The 17,541-nt window shown below is 39.0% G+C and overlaps 1 protein-coding gene across 2 annotated transcripts in view; it reads left to right on the top strand.

The window, feature by feature from the left end:
• The window catches only part of SPPL3 (signal peptide peptidase like 3), a 142,836-nt gene that overhangs the window by 97,969 nt on the left and 27,326 nt on the right, over window positions 1-17,541 (top strand). Inside the window, exons 1-2 of one of the 2 annotated variants that reach the window (XM_058424753.1) lie at window positions 9,217-9,325; window positions 15,339-15,427. In XM_058424753.1, the coding sequence (XP_058280736.1) occupies window positions 15,349-15,427 (79 nt within the window). In that variant the 5' untranslated portion in view covers window positions 9,217-9,325; window positions 15,339-15,348. Of the gene's footprint in view, window positions 1-9,216; window positions 9,326-15,338; window positions 15,428-17,541 lie in introns of those variants that run through there. The other variant, XM_032168505.1, reaches the window with a different exon arrangement.

Here is a 17,541-nt window from a genome sequence, read left to right on the forward strand (position 1 = left end):
AGTGAAGCCATCTAAAGCTGGGCTTCTCTTTGTGGGAAGATATTTTTGGTTTTTGTTTTTTTCCTGCTGAGTTCACCACCTTTCCCTTTTTCTTTTTCTTTTTTTTTTTTTTTTTCCTGAGTCAGAGTTTCGCTCTTGTTACCCAGGCTAGAGTGCAGTGGCGCAATCTCTGCTCACTGCAACCTCCGCCTCCCAGGTTCAAGCGATCCCCTGCCTCAGCCTCCCAAGTAGTTGGAATTACAGGCATGTGCCACCATGCCTGGCTGATTTTTATATTTTTAGTAGAGATGGTGTTTCTCCATGTTGGTCAGGCTGGTCTCGAGCTCCTGACCTCGTGATCTGCCCGCCTCAGCCTCCAAAAGTGCTGGGATTACAGGCATGAGCCACCGAGCCCAGCTTCCCGTTTTCTTTGTAATCGTTAGGGGCTTTTTATTATGGTAAAATATATATAACATAAAATGTACCATTTAAACCACTTTTTAGTGTACCCTTCGGTGACAGGTAAGGGCTTTCTGAAACACATTGTCTTTTTATTATAGCCATTCTAGTAGTAAGGTGTGAAGTGGTATCTCATAGGGGTTTGGGTTGTATTTCCCTGATATTAGGATGTTGAAAAGTTGATGAGCATCTTTTCCTGTGCTTATTAACCATCTGTTTATCTTCTTTGGTGAAATGTCTAGTCAAAAATTCTCTCTCAGTCATATGATTTGCAACTATAAATTTTTCCCAGTCTCTGGCTTGCCTTCTCATTTTCTTAATAGTATCTCTTGGAATATAAACATTTTTATTTTGTTAAAGCCACTTTACCAATTGATGATGTGCCAAAAGCATGATCCATAAAATATGAAACTGGTAAATTGGTACATGCGTACAAGGATTTTCTCCGTTTTCTTTCTTTCTTTTTTTTTTTTAAATGGAGTCTCACTCTGTCGCCCAGGCTGGAGTGCAGTGGTGTGATCTCAGCTCGCCGCAAGCTCCGCCTCCCGGGTTCATGCCATTCTCCTGCCTCAGCCTCCTGAGTAGCTGGAACTAGGCACCCGTCACCATGCCCAGCTAATTTTTTGTATTTTTTAGTAGAGACGGGGTTTCACCCTGTTAGCCAGGATGGTCTCAGTCTCCTGACCTCGTGATCCACCCGCCTCAGCCTCCCAAAATACTGGGATTACAGGCATGAGCCACTGCGCCCAGCTCTCCTACATTTTCTTTAAGAAGTTTTATAGTTTTGCTTCTTACATTTAAAATTATGATTCATTTTGAGTTAATTTTTATGTATGGCATGAGGTACAAATTTAATTTCATCTTTATAAATGTGGTTATCCACTTGTCCCGGTACCATTTGTTGAAAAGAGTATACTTACCCATTGAATTACCTTGGCACCATTGTCAAAAATGCATTGCTGACATGGTGGCATGCACCTGTAATTCCAGCGACTCTGGAGCTAAGGTGGGAGGATCACCTGAGCCCCAGGTGTTTGGGGTTACAGTGAACTATGATCGCGCCACTGCACTCAAGCCAGGGTGACATATCAAGACCCTGTCTCTTAAAAAAAAATCAACCATAAAAGTAAAGATAGTTATTAGGTCTGGTCTGTATGTCTCTTCTTATGCCAGTGCCAATGTCTTGATTGTTGTCGCGTTTAAAGTAAGTGTTGTTCTTTTACAAGTTTGTCTGGCTACTCTGGATCCTTTGCATTTCCATATAAATTTTAGGTTCAGCTGGTCAGTTTCTACCAAAAAAAAAAAAAAAAAGCCTGCAGGGATTTCGATAGGCATTGTGAATCTATAGATCAGTTTGAGGAAAATTGCCATCTTAATGATGTTCACTTCCAATCCATGGATGTGGAATGTATCTCTATTTATTTAGATATTCTTTAATTTCTATTAATAGTGTTTGGTAATTTTCAGTATGCAAGGCTTGCACTATTTTGTTAAATTTATTCCTAAGTATTTTTTTACCTTTTGGTGTTATTTTTGATGAATTTTTTTCTTCATTTTGGATTATTCATTGCTAAGTATATAGAACTACAATTGATTTTTGTGTATTGACCTCAAATACTGTAGCTTTGCTGAACTCATTTATTAGTGCTGGTAGTTTTTTGTCTATGATTCCTTAGAATTTTCTGCACATAGGATGATGTGGTCTGCAAATAAAGGCAGTTTTGCTGCTGCTTTCAATTCTGAAAGACTTTGTCTTTTTCCCTTTTTCTCCCTTATTGTACAGTGTCGAATAGAAGTGCCAAAGGCACACATCCATCCTTGCCCTGTTCCTAATCCTTCAGGGAAAGCATTTCCCATTAAGTATGTAGTTAGTTGTACATTTTTCATAAATGTCCTTTATCAGGTTGAAGAAACTTCTCATTTCTAGTTTGTGGAGAGTTTTATCATGAATGGGTATTGGATTTCATCATGTGTTTTTATGCTTCTATTGAGATGATCCTGTGGTTTTTGTCCATTCAATTTATATAGTATATTTTAACAGCTTTATTGAGATATAAATACCATAAAGTTTGGTCACTTAAAGTATACAATTCAGTGGGTTTTAGTTTATTTACAAAATTGTTCAGCCGTCACTGTAATCCAATTTTAGCATATTATCATCCCAAAAGAAAATTTGTACCAGTTAGCAGTCATTCCCATTCCTCTTTCCCTACCCACCAGCCCTAGGCAACCATGAATCTACCTTTTATCTCTATAGATTTGCCTATTCTGGACCTCTCGTATAAGTGGTGTCATACAGTATATGACCTTTTGTTACTGGCTTCTTTCACTTAGCATGTTTTTGAAGTTTATCCGTGTTGTAGCATGTTATCAGTATTTCATTTCTTTTTATTGCTGAATAATACTCTTTTGTTTTTCCATTCATTGGTTCATAGACGTTTGGGTTGTTTCCCTTTTTTGGCTTTTATGAATAATGTTACTGTGAACATTTGTGTACAAGTTTCTGTGTGGACATAACATATTTATTGCCCTCAAGCAGATACCTAGTAGCAGAATTGCTGGGTCTAATGGTAACTCTTAGTCTTAACATTTTAAGAAATGCTTCTGTTTTCCAAGGCAGCTATGCTGTTGTACATTCCCACTAGCAATGTACGAGGGTTCCAATTTCTCCACTTCTTCACCAACACTTGTTATTGTCTATCTTTATGATTATAGCTATTCTACTGTTCTGGTGGGTATGAAGTGGCATCTCATTATAATTTTGGTTTGCATTTTCTTAATGCCTACTGATGTTCAGCATCTTTTCATGTGCCCATTTGCCACCTATGTCTCTTCTTTTGTTGTCTTTTCAACTCTTCTATCCATTTTTAAATTGGGTTTTCTTTTTCTTGTTGAATTTTGGGAGTTCTTTATTGTGAAAATGGGTTTTTTTTATAAGTGCCTCTGGGTTTGTCTTTTCATTTTCTGTATGCTTATAATTGTTATCTATTTCTTGACTTTTATAAAATGTTCCTCTTTATCTCTAGTAACAGTTTCTGTCTTAACATCGTTCAAAAAAGGCTATTTAGATTTCTTGAGTTCGTTTTTGGTCATTTGTTTTATAACTCGAGAGTAACTAGTTCCTTTTTTATAAAGGCAAGCACCTACCAATGTTTTCTTAGGTAATGAGGGCAGTTGATTTACTTATACCCAGACCTACTCTAGGAAGACAACATCAGGTTAGTAAGCCTGCAAAGATACTGCGTTCTTTAGTAAGAACTATACTTGATATGATTGTGATGCCCTTCATTCTAAGTGCATATAATTGTAGTTAGGCCAGGGTTCACCAGAACACGTGTCACTATGGTTCACAATTGTCATGATGTTCTAATTGTGTGTAATATGTTTATTATCTTTTGAGCTACCCTTTTTGTCATTCCATAACTCGTCCTACTTGAAGAAAACATCATACACAGAAGCCTGAACTTGTTAGATGACGTAGGGAATCATTTTGTCCATTGCAGCATATGTAGACAAGTTTTTTTATATAGTTAAGAATTTCATCAATTCACTATTAAATGTTCAATTTATAAAACCACTGTAAGTTTTCTAGGAACACGTATTTAACTTAACCTAAGTTTAACCATGTAGTGTTTACCTTGAACCAGTGAGTCCCCGCTTCATTGTACTCACTTTCAATGGTAGGATTGTCAAAAAACACTTTCTTTTTAAAATTTTTTATAAATTAAAATTTTATTATTTTTTCTTTTTTTCACTCCTTTCTGGAGCTGAGAAAATGATATTCTTAAAATGTTAAGGTTAAAAATTCCAATTTGCTTTTCTCCTCCAGTATTCACAGTGTCCTCAGGTATCAGAATGCAAATGGATGAACGAGTATAACTTTCAATAAACTGATATGCTCTCCCCTCCATTTTGCTTCCTGCAGTTGTTTATTTGTGCTCTGCACCGCCCGATTTCAGAGCATGTACTAATAACTTTTGCAAGTTACTTCAAGGAAAGTTAAAATGGGGCCAAAGTAAAAGTAAAAGTATGAGTGGAGACAAAATAGAGGCAAGAAAGAAATGTAAAAATGTATACCATAATGCCAGCACCCCTGTTACTAGTGGTTCACAAGGACCACCATAAGCTTTGTAGCAGCCAGCTTTAAAAAGAAAGAATGTAAAACTCTTTCAGCTTCCTTCAATCAAAAGAACCCAGTTGTTCAGGTGAATTGCAACTGTTCTTGACCTTAAGATCAGACAGACTTTTATCCTAAACGACCTTCATAAAGAGGATATAACGTTAAGTTTCATTCATCTCACAGTAGGCATTCAAATAAATGTTTGTTGAATGAATTATAGTACCTTCAATGTAAGTTGGTGGCATTGCATGAAAATGTGTTTCAGCAAAAGCAGCTTTGCCAAAATTGAAGGTGCACAGTGGGCAACAGGATGTTGTGGTTTAGATAACCATCTTACTGCTAAGTGTGGTCTAAGGTTATATTTTGGAATATCTGGAGAAGTGAATAGGCTGTTAATTCTTAAACTGGTTATTCTTGAATGTTGATCTGTTAATAAATATTGATAGCAGACCAGGCACGGTGGCTCACGCCTGTAATCCCAGCACGTTCAGAGGCCAAGGTGGGAGGATCACGTGAGGTCAGGAGTTCCAAGACCAGCCTGGCCAACATGGCGAAACTCTGTCTCTACTCAAAATACCAAAATTAGCCAGGCATGTTGATGCATGCCTGTAATCCCAGCTACTCAGGAGGCTGAGGCAGGAGAATCACTTGAACTGGGAGGCAGAGATTGCAGTGAGCCGAGATTGCGCCACCGCACTCCAGCCTGGGCCACAAACTGAGTGAGACTCCATCTCAAAAAGAAAAAATATATACAGACACACACACACACCCCCACACACATAAAAGCAGCAGCCCAGAAATGTATTCTGTTGCCAGCTAAATACAGACCTAGCTGTCTTAACAGCACTCATGGTGCATTTGTATTTTTATCAGAACCAAGGAACCTAATAAGACCTAAATATAAGCCTGTGTTTCGCCTTGTCCTGAGGCAGGCAGTGGAAGTTCCTAAAGGCAGGCCTAGAATCTTCCTCAGAAAATCCTTTTTAATCCGCTCTAGGACATAAAGAAATGAGTAGTTGATTTCCTAAAGTTCTGTTCCTTGCAACTGAATTAATTCTAGCCTGAAACAAATTTAAGGCAAATATAATCAATCAGATCTCTACCTCAGCCACACTAAAATCTTATTAAGGTACTCACAGAATATTAATCTACTTCTTGATATAGTGTCTGTAATAAACTTCATGTGAAATGTACATCAAAGTGACCAAAACACCAAACTGGAATTTATACTTACACCCAATTTAAAGTTGAAGAATGTTGATGAGTTGTCATTCGGACACTAATTAGCTGACAGGGTCAGTGGCTATCTGGACCTCACCCAGTTCAAGGCTAAACCATATCATTCACCTATAAAGGCTGCTGGTCTTAATATTTCTCGTAGTAAGACAGCTTATGTGCAGCTCATCTAAAAATGATACCAGATCAAGTTTACTTGGGGAGAAATACTTTGTAGGTTTTTTTGTTTGTTTGTTTTTATGAGAAAAAAGCAGTATGTACTAATGTGGAAAGATGTAGCACGTCAAGCAGTGAGCCCATTACTTGGTGTAACAGGGCCAAGGGAAAACTTCCTCTGTGCCCTCTGAATCCTCGCTGAAAAATCCACTGACAAATAGCAGATTAATAGAAAAGGCATACAGATTTGTTAATGTGCACAAAAGTCTTACAGAATATAAGATCTCAAAAAAAAAAAAAAATGGCCAGATGGCTGATGCTTTTATTACACCTTGAGGTTACAGAAAGAATGAGGGCTTGGAGTGTGGCGAGACAGGTTATGGTGGTAAATCAGGTTATGGTGGTGAGACAGGTTATGGGAGAGAGAAAGAGGAGGCCCAGCTAGCACAGGTGGTCCTGTCATGTAGATGAAACCTCACAGGTCGCAGTTCTGAGAGAGAATAGATGGAATATGTTTCTTTCTGACCTTCTAAGGTGTGAGACTCTCAATTAATCTTTCCTATGTCTGGACAAGGTAGGGCCTCAGAGAAATGCCTCCACCTCATCAATGCATATTTTCTCTACAGATGCAAATCTGTCCCACACAGCTTCTCTCAGCTATTCTTGTATTTCCAGCCCTTCTGAAAGCCATCTGAAATATGTCAAAGAAGTATATTTTTGGGTGAAATATTTTTGTTTCCTTCATAATTTTGCCAAGGCAGCAGGCATAAGCTGGGATTTGTGGTCACCCCACTCATGGAGTTTTTCTATGAATCAAAAGAAACCTTGCCTGTAAAGCACCTAACACAGTGCCTGACAGTATGAGCTCAATCAGGCTTAACTATTATCATCATTTTAACCCTCTGGACGTTCTCAGCTACTGAGTCAGAGACTGTTTCTTCCTGCCCATATTCTTAGTCTGTCTTTCTTAGTGTGGGTTCTATGTAAGTATCAATAATTGGACATTTGTTTACCTCCTACACCTTGACCCATAACTACTTCCTGTTCAGTCATAGTTGATGAAAAGACAAAAAAATAGCATATAATATGCTATAATTTAGATGGTTTTTTTTCTGTGATGGTAAATGGTTGTCTGTGATGAAAAAGCTATAGCTCAAGTCCTTCTGTTGATCATTTAAACATTGATTTCTTTCTCTTGTTTTGTTTTTTGTTTTTTTTTTTTGTTTGAGACAGAGTTTCGTTCTTTTGCCCAGGCTGGAGTGAAGTGGTGTGATCTCAGCTCACTGCAACCTCCACCTCCCAGGTTCAAGCAGTTTTCTTGCCCCAGCCCCCTGAGTAGCTGGGATTACAGGTGTGCGCCACCAGGCCCAGCTAACTTTTGTATTTTTAGTAGAGATGGGGTTTCACCATGTTGTCCAGGCTGGTCTCAAACTTCTAACCTCAGGTGATCCACCAGCCTCAGCCTCCTAAAGTGCCAGGATTACAGGCATGAACCACCGCACCTGACCTAAACATTGATTTCAGTACCTAGACTTGCAAATAGCCAGGATACAATTTGGATGGAATGTATATTTATAACATTATATTAACATCATATTATATGTTACTGTATAACAATAACAAGATTGTGAAGGCAGGTCAAGATGGAAGAGAATGAAGAGTAGTCTTCTGTGAAGATGCAGCAAAGTGTTCTAGGTCCAACCTAGCAATCCGATATCTATGCACTTAATAAATTACCAAATAAGCTAAGTTAAAGGCCTACAATTGAAAATAGTCCTGGATAACTTTGGAGGCAGAGTCTTTTGCAAAGGCTTTATTTAAACAGCTTAAGTTTGCTGTCAGCTGTGCAGTGTGAGTAACTTTACCGGACCCCAGTCATAGTGGCATGAGATCTGCTAAGCCCAGGCCCTTTAATCTTGTTTTATAAAGCTGGAAGATGTGAATCTTCCCAGCTTGGGCTAATAGGTAAGGCCCTACTAACTCATTTTGCCCCATTTCTGTTTTGTGCAGTAGTGATCCATGGTCTGCTTCTAACAGCCAAACAAGGCTTGATTTTAGCTAAGCTTATTTGAGGCAGCAAGAAATTCAAGGTCTTTTAATTACACAGAGAACTAAGAAGAATGCTTGCTCTCCTTACCACTCCTCCACCCTCCCCCACCATCTGATAATACCTCATTCCTGCCTAAGGCTTTCCTGTCCCTGCTGCAGTTCTTGTCAGTTAGATGCTAAGAAAATGGACCAGCTAAAACTGGTTTGAAGTTGCTACTACTTTCTGCTACAGAAGGTCCCCAGCTTACCAATGGTTTGACTTAATGATGGTTCAACTTAAGATTTTTCATGTAACAAACCTGCACATTGTGCACATGTACCCTAAAACTTAAAGTATAATAATAAAAAAAGAAAAAAAAAGGAAAAAAAATAAAAATAAAAATAAAGATTTTTCCACTTCATGATGGTACAAAGGCAGTATGATTTCAGTAGAAACCATACTTCAAGTACTCATACAACCATTCTGTTTTTCACTCTCAGTACAGTATTCAGTAAGTTACTTGAAATATTCAGCACTTTATTACAAAACAGGCCTTTGTGTTAGATGATTTTGCCCAACTGTAGGCTAATGTACGTGTTCTGAGCAGGTTTAAGGTAGGCTGGGCTAAACTATGATGTTCAGTAGGTTAGATGTATGAATATTAAATGCATTTTGAACTTGAGATTTTTCCGCTTACCTGGGCTTATTGGGATATAACTCCATTGTAAGTCAAGGAGCAGCTGTATTTGAAAAAAGGGGGAAATCTCGCCTTAAAACATCCAGGATGGAGTTATAAATAGTTCTCAACTAATAACAAATTGAAATGGAGTTATATAACCCTTCATCCTGTCCCGCGGGGGGTTCTCAGCACCTATTCTCACTAACCCAGTCTCTTGGGAGAGGCTCCGTAGCAGCTGTGCCTATGGTTAAACCAAAGAGATGACTGGCAACCTTCCAATCCAGAATAGCGATATAATGCCAACAGAAAAAGTAAGAGAAGCTGGCAATCTGTATAGCCCCAAGGGTAGAGATGTAGATAAAAATTCCTGCAAATTTAACCTGCTGTCACCAGATTCTGAGAAGCAGAATATAACAAATGTAGTTATTGTTATTCCATTCATAAGTGAATTTGAAAAACTCAATTTAAATTAATACGTGTCTTTCCAAAATATGCCCACAGGGAAGGAGCAGTCTTCATGTTCCATTGACTCCAGAGACGTTCCCATTAAATGCATCACCAACCCTAGAGTTTAGGTCCCTGCACATTGTTAGCTCTGCTGTGCGAAAACATGAATTAAAGCTTAAAAGATCATAGAAGTGAAACCATGTACTAGAAGCTACCACAGGTGCGTTGGCAGGGGAAATATATGCAAAATATTACATCTAGTTTGTTGTGGAACTAATTAAAATTGATAGGAAAAAGTTTTTCAGGAGCCAGTTGCCATAGCTATTCCTCTAAGGGTGACTGAGGTATGAGCAGTAAGTGTACGTTTTAATCTCTGCTAATGTGTCATCTTCTGATGGCTGGAGAACTATGTCTCAAATACTATATATGAATCTTCTAAAATCCAAGGCTTTTTTAAAATAAAAAACCCCCCAGGAAAGCCAACACATCAGACACCTGACCATATTTCAGAAGAGGAGTCTTAACCATGTTTCGGGGAGTCCTCCACATCTAAAAGTCATTGTGTTTTGGTCCTGCTGGGGAACTGTCACCCACTGGGGCTGCCCTCCAGTGGAACAGTTTGCCAAACAGTTGGTTGGCCAGATTTATATGAGAACAGGGTGACATGTAACTAACCAGTCTCTACTTCATAGATTATCCTACCCAGACCTCCCATCCTAATTGAGGCTTCCTTGGTACCAGTAACAGAGACGGGAGTTTTAGTGAATGAAAGTACAGGAAACAAGAGTGGCAGCTAGAGTCAGGCTGTTAGTAGAGGGGCAAGTCTTTCAAATCCAGTAAGAAATTTTGAGTCATAGAGGTGGGAAACTACAAAGTTAAGATCATTATCAGTGTGACCTGAGCCCAGTAATTTGGTTGTTTCTTCCAGGAAGGATTACGACCTACCTGTTCTTTATAGGATAGGATCCTCTGCTTTCCTAAAGAAAGGGATAAAATTCATCGATGTTTCGGTACCCCGACGGACATGAACAAGAAATTTTAAAAGGCCTTTTCCTTCACTTAAAAATCTGCCCAGTTCAGGGCCTATTTAAAAGAACTACCTGGAGCCACTTGTACTTCCAGCCAAGATAGAGAAACAGAGACTGAATTACCATCCCACATGAAACAACTTTAAAAACAATAAAAAACATGTAAACCCTCATAACACAGCAGTTTTCAAGATATTTTTCATCAGACAATAAAGGACAGTATTCCTGAGAGTTGAGGAATAGTTTTCCCGTCATACTTATTTTCCCGTCAAACTATCTTGAGATTGTTTCCACTCATGGTGCAGAGAAAAAGATTTCTTAAGTTGAAGAGATGGAACTGAGAGTCCAAAGAGACGGCTAGAGGCAGCTAGAGTTAATAGAACAGAGTACAAAAGAGAGCTGCAAAATGAAAAAACCCAGAGATCTACACAGAATCCTTGAACTTTCATCCCAGTTTTTTTGTTTGTTGTTTTTTGTTTGTTTTGAGTTGGAGTCTCACTGTGTCGCCCAGGCTGGAGTGCAGTGGCACAATCTCGGCTCACTGCAACCTCCGCCTCCCGGGTTCAAGAAATTCTCCTGCCTCAGCCTCCCAGGTAGCTTGGATTACAGGCACCCACCACCACACCTGGCTAATTTTTGTATTTTTAGTAGAGACAGGGTTTCACCATGTTGGCCAGGCTGGTCTCGAACTCCTGACCTCGTGATTCGCCCGCCTCAGCCTCTCAAAGTGCTGAGATTATGGGCATGAACCACCGCACCCAGCCTCGCCACAGTATTAATTAGTGTATGCGTATGTGGAAATCACCTAAGGTGGAGGAAAGAATAATGTGAAAGGATTAGGAGGGAGAATACCTGTTTCCAAAAGCCTTATTGGAAAAACTTAACAATTCATTTGGCATTGGATAGTGGCCTACTATATGGGTAATGGAGTCCCTGAAAGAGGAGAAGAAAGAGAGGGACAGAATAATACATGAAGAAATAATGGTCAAGTTTTTTCTAAATTTGATGATAACTATAATCTGCAGATTCAAAAGCTTAATGAACTCCAAGCACAAAAAACATGAAGAAAACTACACCAAGACACATAATCAGTAGCTCAAAATGAGTGGTAAAAGAAAATCCCCAAGGCTGCCAGAGGAGGCAAAAAAGCATGTTAGGTACAGAGGAGAAAAGATGAGGGTGATGTCAGATTTGAAAATACAAGTGAAAAGTCAATGTAATGGTAGCTTTAAAGTACAGGAAGAAAAAACTGTCACTGTAAAATTCTATAGCAAAAATATATTTTTAAAATGAAGGCAAAGTAAAGATGTTTTCTGACATACCATACACTACCTGAAAGAATTCATCTCATCACCAGCTGTCTTAAACTAAAAAATGTTAAAGGAAGTCTTTTGAGCAGAATGAAAATGGTACCAGCTGTAAATCTGTATTTACACAAGGGAGTTAAGATCAACAGAAATGAACATGCATCGATAAAAGGTTTTTTCTTATTTACAGTTGTGTAAAAGATAATTGACTGGAGCTGGGCACAGTGGTGTGTGCCTGTAATCCCAGCTACTTGGCAGGTTGAAGCAGAAGGATTGATTGTTCAAGCCCAGATGTTTGAGACCAGCCTGGGCAACGTAGCGAGATGAATGAATGAATGAATGATAATTGACGACATAAACAAACATAATATATTGTGAGGTTTATAAGATAACATGTAAGAGTTAAATGCATGGCCACAGTAGCACAAAGGTTGAGGCAGGGAAATAAATATAAACTATTGTAAGGTGTTTATACTATACATGAATGTTACAATATAACTGGAAGGTAGACTGTGTTAAAGATGTATACTATAAACCCTACAGCAGCCACTAAAATTAAAGAGCAAAGAGTTATAGCTCATAGGACAACAAAGGAGATCAAATTGGATCATAAAAAATGCTGTATTAATCCAAACAAAGTCAGGTTAAGGGGAAACAAAATAGGACTAGTAGGAAACAAATAGTAAGATGATAGTCTCAAACTTAATTGTATCACCGATCACATTCAATGAAATTGGTCTACACACCTCTTTAAAACAGCAATTGTCCAGGTGCGGTGGCTCACGCCTCTAATCCCAGCACTTTGGGAGGCCATGGCAGGTGGATCATGAAGTCAGGAGTTCAAGACCAGCCTGGCCAACATAGTGAAACCCCATCTCTACTAAAAATACAAAAATTATCAGGGTGTGGTGGCATGCGCCTGTAGTCCCAGCTACTCGGGAGGCTGAGGCAGGAAAATTGCTTGAACCCATGAGGCAGAGGTTGCAGTGAGCCAAGACCATACTGTTGCACTCCAGCCTGGGTGACAGATTGAGACTCTGTCTCAAAAAAATAAAAATAAAAATAAAACAGCAATTGTGAAATTGAATAAAAAAGCAAGACCCAAATATATGCTGCTTACAAGAAGCACACTATAAATGCAAAGCCAAAAAAGGTTAATCCCTGTTGTCTAGTGGTTAGGATTTTTAAAAAAAAATGTTAAAAGTAAAAGGTTGGGAAAAGATATGCTGCTTATACTCATCTACAGAAAGCTAGAATGGCTGTATTAATATAAGACAGCAGCTTTCAGAGTAAAGAATACTACCACAGACAAGAAGGTTGTTTTGTAATGACAAAGGGGTCAATTAAACAAGGGAACATAACAATCATAAATGTATCTAATAAAAGATCTTCAAAATACATGAAGCAAAAACTGAGAGAACTTTAAGGAGAAATAAATTCACAAATATAGCTGAAGATTTCAGTACCACTCTCAATAATTGATAGAATAAGTAGGCAGAAAATCAGCAAAGATACAGTGGATTTCATCAATACTCTTAATCAATTTGACCTAATTGACATTTATAGAATGTTCCATCCAACAACAACACACGCTCTTCTCAAGTGTATGTGGAATATTTACTAATGCAGACCACATATGGGGACATGAAACAAATCTCAATACATTTAAAAGGATTCAAGTATGAAATCTGATCTGCATTAGCCCAGGCTTCCATGAAATACCCATAGACTGGGTGGCTTAAACAGCAAATTTATTTTTTCAGAGTTCTGGAGATTGGAATTCTCAGGTCAGGGTGTCAACATGGTTAGATTCTGTTTTCCAGAGTGTCTGCACCAGTTCACATTCCCACTAGTAGTGTATGAAGGTTCCAGTTTTACATCCTTGTGTCCTAGCCAACACTTAGTTATCTGACTTTTTTGTTATAGCCATCCTGCTATGTGTGAAGTGGTTTCTCATGGTGGTTGTTTTGTTTTGAGGAGACAGTGTCTCACTTTGTTGCTCAGGCTGGAGTGCAGTGGTGCCATCAGCCTTGACCTCCTGGGCTCAAGTGATCTCCTGCCTCAGCCTGCTGAGTAGCTGAGACTGTAGGCACATGCCACCACACCCAGCTAATTCTTTTATTTTTTTATAGAGACAAGGTCTCACTGTGTTGCCCACATGGGTCTCAAGTGATCCTCTTGCCTCAGCCTCTCAAAGTGCTGGGATTCCAGGCGTGAGCCACCACTTCCAGCCAGTTTCTCATGGTTTTGACTTGTATTTCCCTGATGACTGACGGTGTTGAACATCTTTTCATGGGCTCATTGGCTATTTGTGTATCTTCTTTGAAGAAATGTCTCTTCAGATCCTTTGTTCATTTTAAAATCAGGTTGTCTTTTTTATTATTAAGGTGTAAGAGTTCTTTATATATCCTAGACACAAGTCCCTTATCAGATACATGATTTGCAAAGATTTTCTCCCATCCTATGGGTTGTCTTTTGACTTTTTTGTTAGTGTCCTTTGAAGCACGTAAGTTTTTTAAGTTTTTCTCTGTTTTTTACTCGTGTTTTTGGCATCATATCTGAGAATCCATTCCAAATCCAAGGTCACAGAGATTTACCATGTGTTTTTATCTAAAAGTTGTATAGTTTTAGAAGTCAGTTCCTCTGTCCTACCAGCCACATTTCAGTGATCACATGATGTGGCTAATGTCCACAGCACTTGTCAGTGCAGATAAAGACCATCGTAACAGAAAGTTCTTCTGCCAAAAAAAGCTTTTTTTTTTTTTTTTTTTTGAGACAGTCTCACTCTGTTGCCAGGCCGGAGTGCAGTGGTACAATCTTGGCTCACTGCAACCTCCACCTCCTGGGGTCAAGCAATTCTCGTGCCTCAGCCTCCCAAGTAGCTGGAACTACAGGCAGGCACCACCATGCCCAGCTAATTTTTGTATTTTTAGTAGAGACAGGGTTTCCCCATGTTGGCCAGGATGGTCTCAATCTTCTGACCTCGTGATCTGCCTGCCTGGGGCTCCCAAAGTGCTGGGATTACAGGCGTGAGCCACCACTCCCACAAACACCTTCTTTCCAGGAAAACACTAGTAGAAAACTAGCTAAGAACTTGGACAGATAGTTCACAAAAAAAAAGAAAGAAATGAGCAAGTTTTGTACACAACATTATTCACTGGTTAAAGAATTCTAAATCAAAGTGACATGCCATTTTTAGTTCTCCAGATTGACAGTGACTATTTCCTTCAGGTCTTGACTCTGAAGTCACTGTCAATGAGGCCTTCCTGTCCATCCTGTCTAAAATTTCAAACCCTAACCCCTGCATTTCCTACTTTTCCTCCTTTAGCACCTGCCATGAACACACTATGTATTGAACTTATTTTTCTGGTCTATTATGTCTCCCCCCCTTGAATATAAAATCCAGTCTTGTGTTTATTGTCCCTCTAGTACCTAAAACAGTTCCAGATATAGAAGACACTCAAATTTTTTTGTTGTTGAATCACAGCTGACAGGGTGTAGGGAAATGAGTGCTCTCATACACTGCTGAGAGAGTAAACTGATGCAGTCTTTTTGCAAACAGCGTGGTATGTAAAAATCTCAAAATGTGCTTGCCCTTTGACATTTCTCCTAGGTTTTTATCATAAGGAAGTAATTAAGGGTATGATATGCTCAGAGATGGGAGTGGAAGATTCAGCTGCATTGGGATGCTTTCATCTGCAGTCAGGAAAACTCTTGAACTGACACATTGGAAGGACTGAAGATTGTTTTTTAAAATGTGACAAGAGCTATTTTTCAGAGTTGTTCAAAAGAGACCTTCTTTCCTAATTCCTTGACATTTAAAAATATTGTCATATTATGACTTTTCTGACCTTTCATAAGCAAAACTACAGCTTAACTATAAAATTTTTTTCCACAGGTCCCTTAATATGGACTTTGAAAATCAAGATAAGGAGAAAGACAGTAATAGTTCTTCTGGGTCTTTCAATGGCAACAGCACCAATAATAGTAAGATATTTTATGTCAATTAACTTCTGTACATATAGTTTTCTTAATTTAGCTATTTCTGTACCTCCAGTTAATAATTTACTGGGTTCAAGGATTTATGATTAGTATAAAAAAATTGAATTATACTTGAGTGAATTTTACGGTATGTAATTGTACCTCAATAGCGTTAATAAAAATGTTTGATGCTTATGGAAAGATTTGAATTTGAAGTGACTTGATTTGATAATATTAATACATTTATATTGAGATCTGCCATGTACTCGACGTTCTGTTAGATCTTTTGAAAGATGCAAAAGTACAAGAGAAATTCTTGCCAAGATGTTTTTTAAACAGTGCCAAGATATCCAGGCGCAGTGTCTCACGCCTGTAATCCCAGCACTTTGGGAGGCCAAGGTAGGCAGATCACTTGAGGTTGGGAGTTCAAGATCAGCCTGACCAACATGGAGAAACCCTGTCTACTAAAAATACAAAAGTAGCCGGGTATGGTGGCGCATGCCTCTAATTCCAGCTACTCCTGAGGCTGAGGCAGGAGAATCGCTTCAACCCAGGAGGCAGAGGTTGCAGTGAGCTGAGATCTTGCCATTGCACTCCAGCCTGGGCAACAAGAGCAAAACTCCTTCTCAAAAAAAAAGTGCCAAGATAGAGAAGGCAAATACCTCTTCACCTCCTATATATGGGGCAAGTATCTTTTTTCAGTGACCCTCACCATAGCCTCAGAATCCCTCTGAACATACAGCTATTATCAGAGGAAGCTCTACAGATGAAATCATTTTGACATCCATGTAGAAAGAGCATAAAGAGACAGCCAAGTCAGGTGAACAGCAATGGGTCAGATAAGGTTTCTTTACAAGAGAAGGTGGGTTTGACTTAGTGAATGTGGACTGGTGGAGAAGTCGTCATTTCAGGTTAGGGGAGCATATAATAACAGGCACAGAGATCATGACCTATAGAACAGGGTAAGGTCGCCACCTAAGAGAGAGGAAATGCTAGAGATCTAATAAAAAGGTAGATCAAATACTGATTGGAGGACCATGGATGTTAAATTGAAAAGAGATCACTTATTATGTATCTTGGTTTCTCCAGTTATTAATAGCGCACTGTCAACCTAGTTGTATTTGCCCAGTTTTCACCGGGCACAGGCCCAGTCACATGGGTTTCATTGTCCCTGGCAGTGCCAAAGTGGGCATGATAAAGACAGTAAGTAGAATCATTTAAATATAATGAGTCTTTTCTTAAATTTATGACATGGATTCTTGTAGGATATAAAATTCCTACCAGTAGTTATTACCAGTGCAAGGAACCACATAAAACCTGGTGCAAAATCTGATTTTTAGATTAAATTATTACATAGCAGCTTACCTTGTCAACATTTTAAGCCAAATCAGTTTATACTCCTGAAACTCTTTAAAAAGTCCTGTATTATGTAGCACATATGCAAGTGATATTCTTAAACCAAATTATAAATCTGCTGTACATTGCATCACAGAAACCTAAAAGAAATCTACGTATATTATTATGTCTAAGTTTACCTCAAAAACAAAAACAAGAAATGGTTGTGTCAGTCCATACAGTGGAAAGAAATTACCTGGTAATATAGCTCTTTTTTTTTTTTTTTTTGTGAGACAGAGTCTTGCTCTGTCATTCAGGCTGGAGTGCAATGACGTGATCTAGGCTCACTGCAACCTCTGTCACCTGGGTTCAGGCAATTCTCCAGCCTCAGCCCCCGAGTAGCTGGGATTACAGGCGCTCGCCACCATGCCTGGTTAATTTTTGTGTTTTTAGTAGAGATGGGGTTTCGCAGTGTTGGCCAGGCTGGTCTCAAATTCCTGATCTCAAGTGATCCACCCACTTCGGCCTCCCAAAGTGCTGGGATTATAGGCATGAGCCGCTGCACCCAGCCAACATAAGCTTTTTTATTTTTTGTTCGTGAAGCACAGTCTAAAGAGTGGTAGAATACTTCTTTTTTAAATGCTCTTTTTCTTTTTTTTTTCTTTTTTCTTCTGTTTTTTTGAGACAGAGTCTCACTCTGTCACCCAGGCTGGAGTGCAGAGGTGCAATCTCTGCTGACTACGGCCTCCGCCTCCTGGGTTCAAGTGATTCTCCTGCCTTCGCCT

The sequence above is a fragment of the Hylobates moloch genome, unplaced genomic scaffold (assembly GCF_009828535.3).
Source record: "Hylobates moloch isolate HMO894 unplaced genomic scaffold, HMol_V3 SCAFFOLD_12, whole genome shotgun sequence".
NCBI lineage: Eukaryota > Metazoa > Chordata > Mammalia > Primates > Hylobatidae > Hylobates > Hylobates moloch.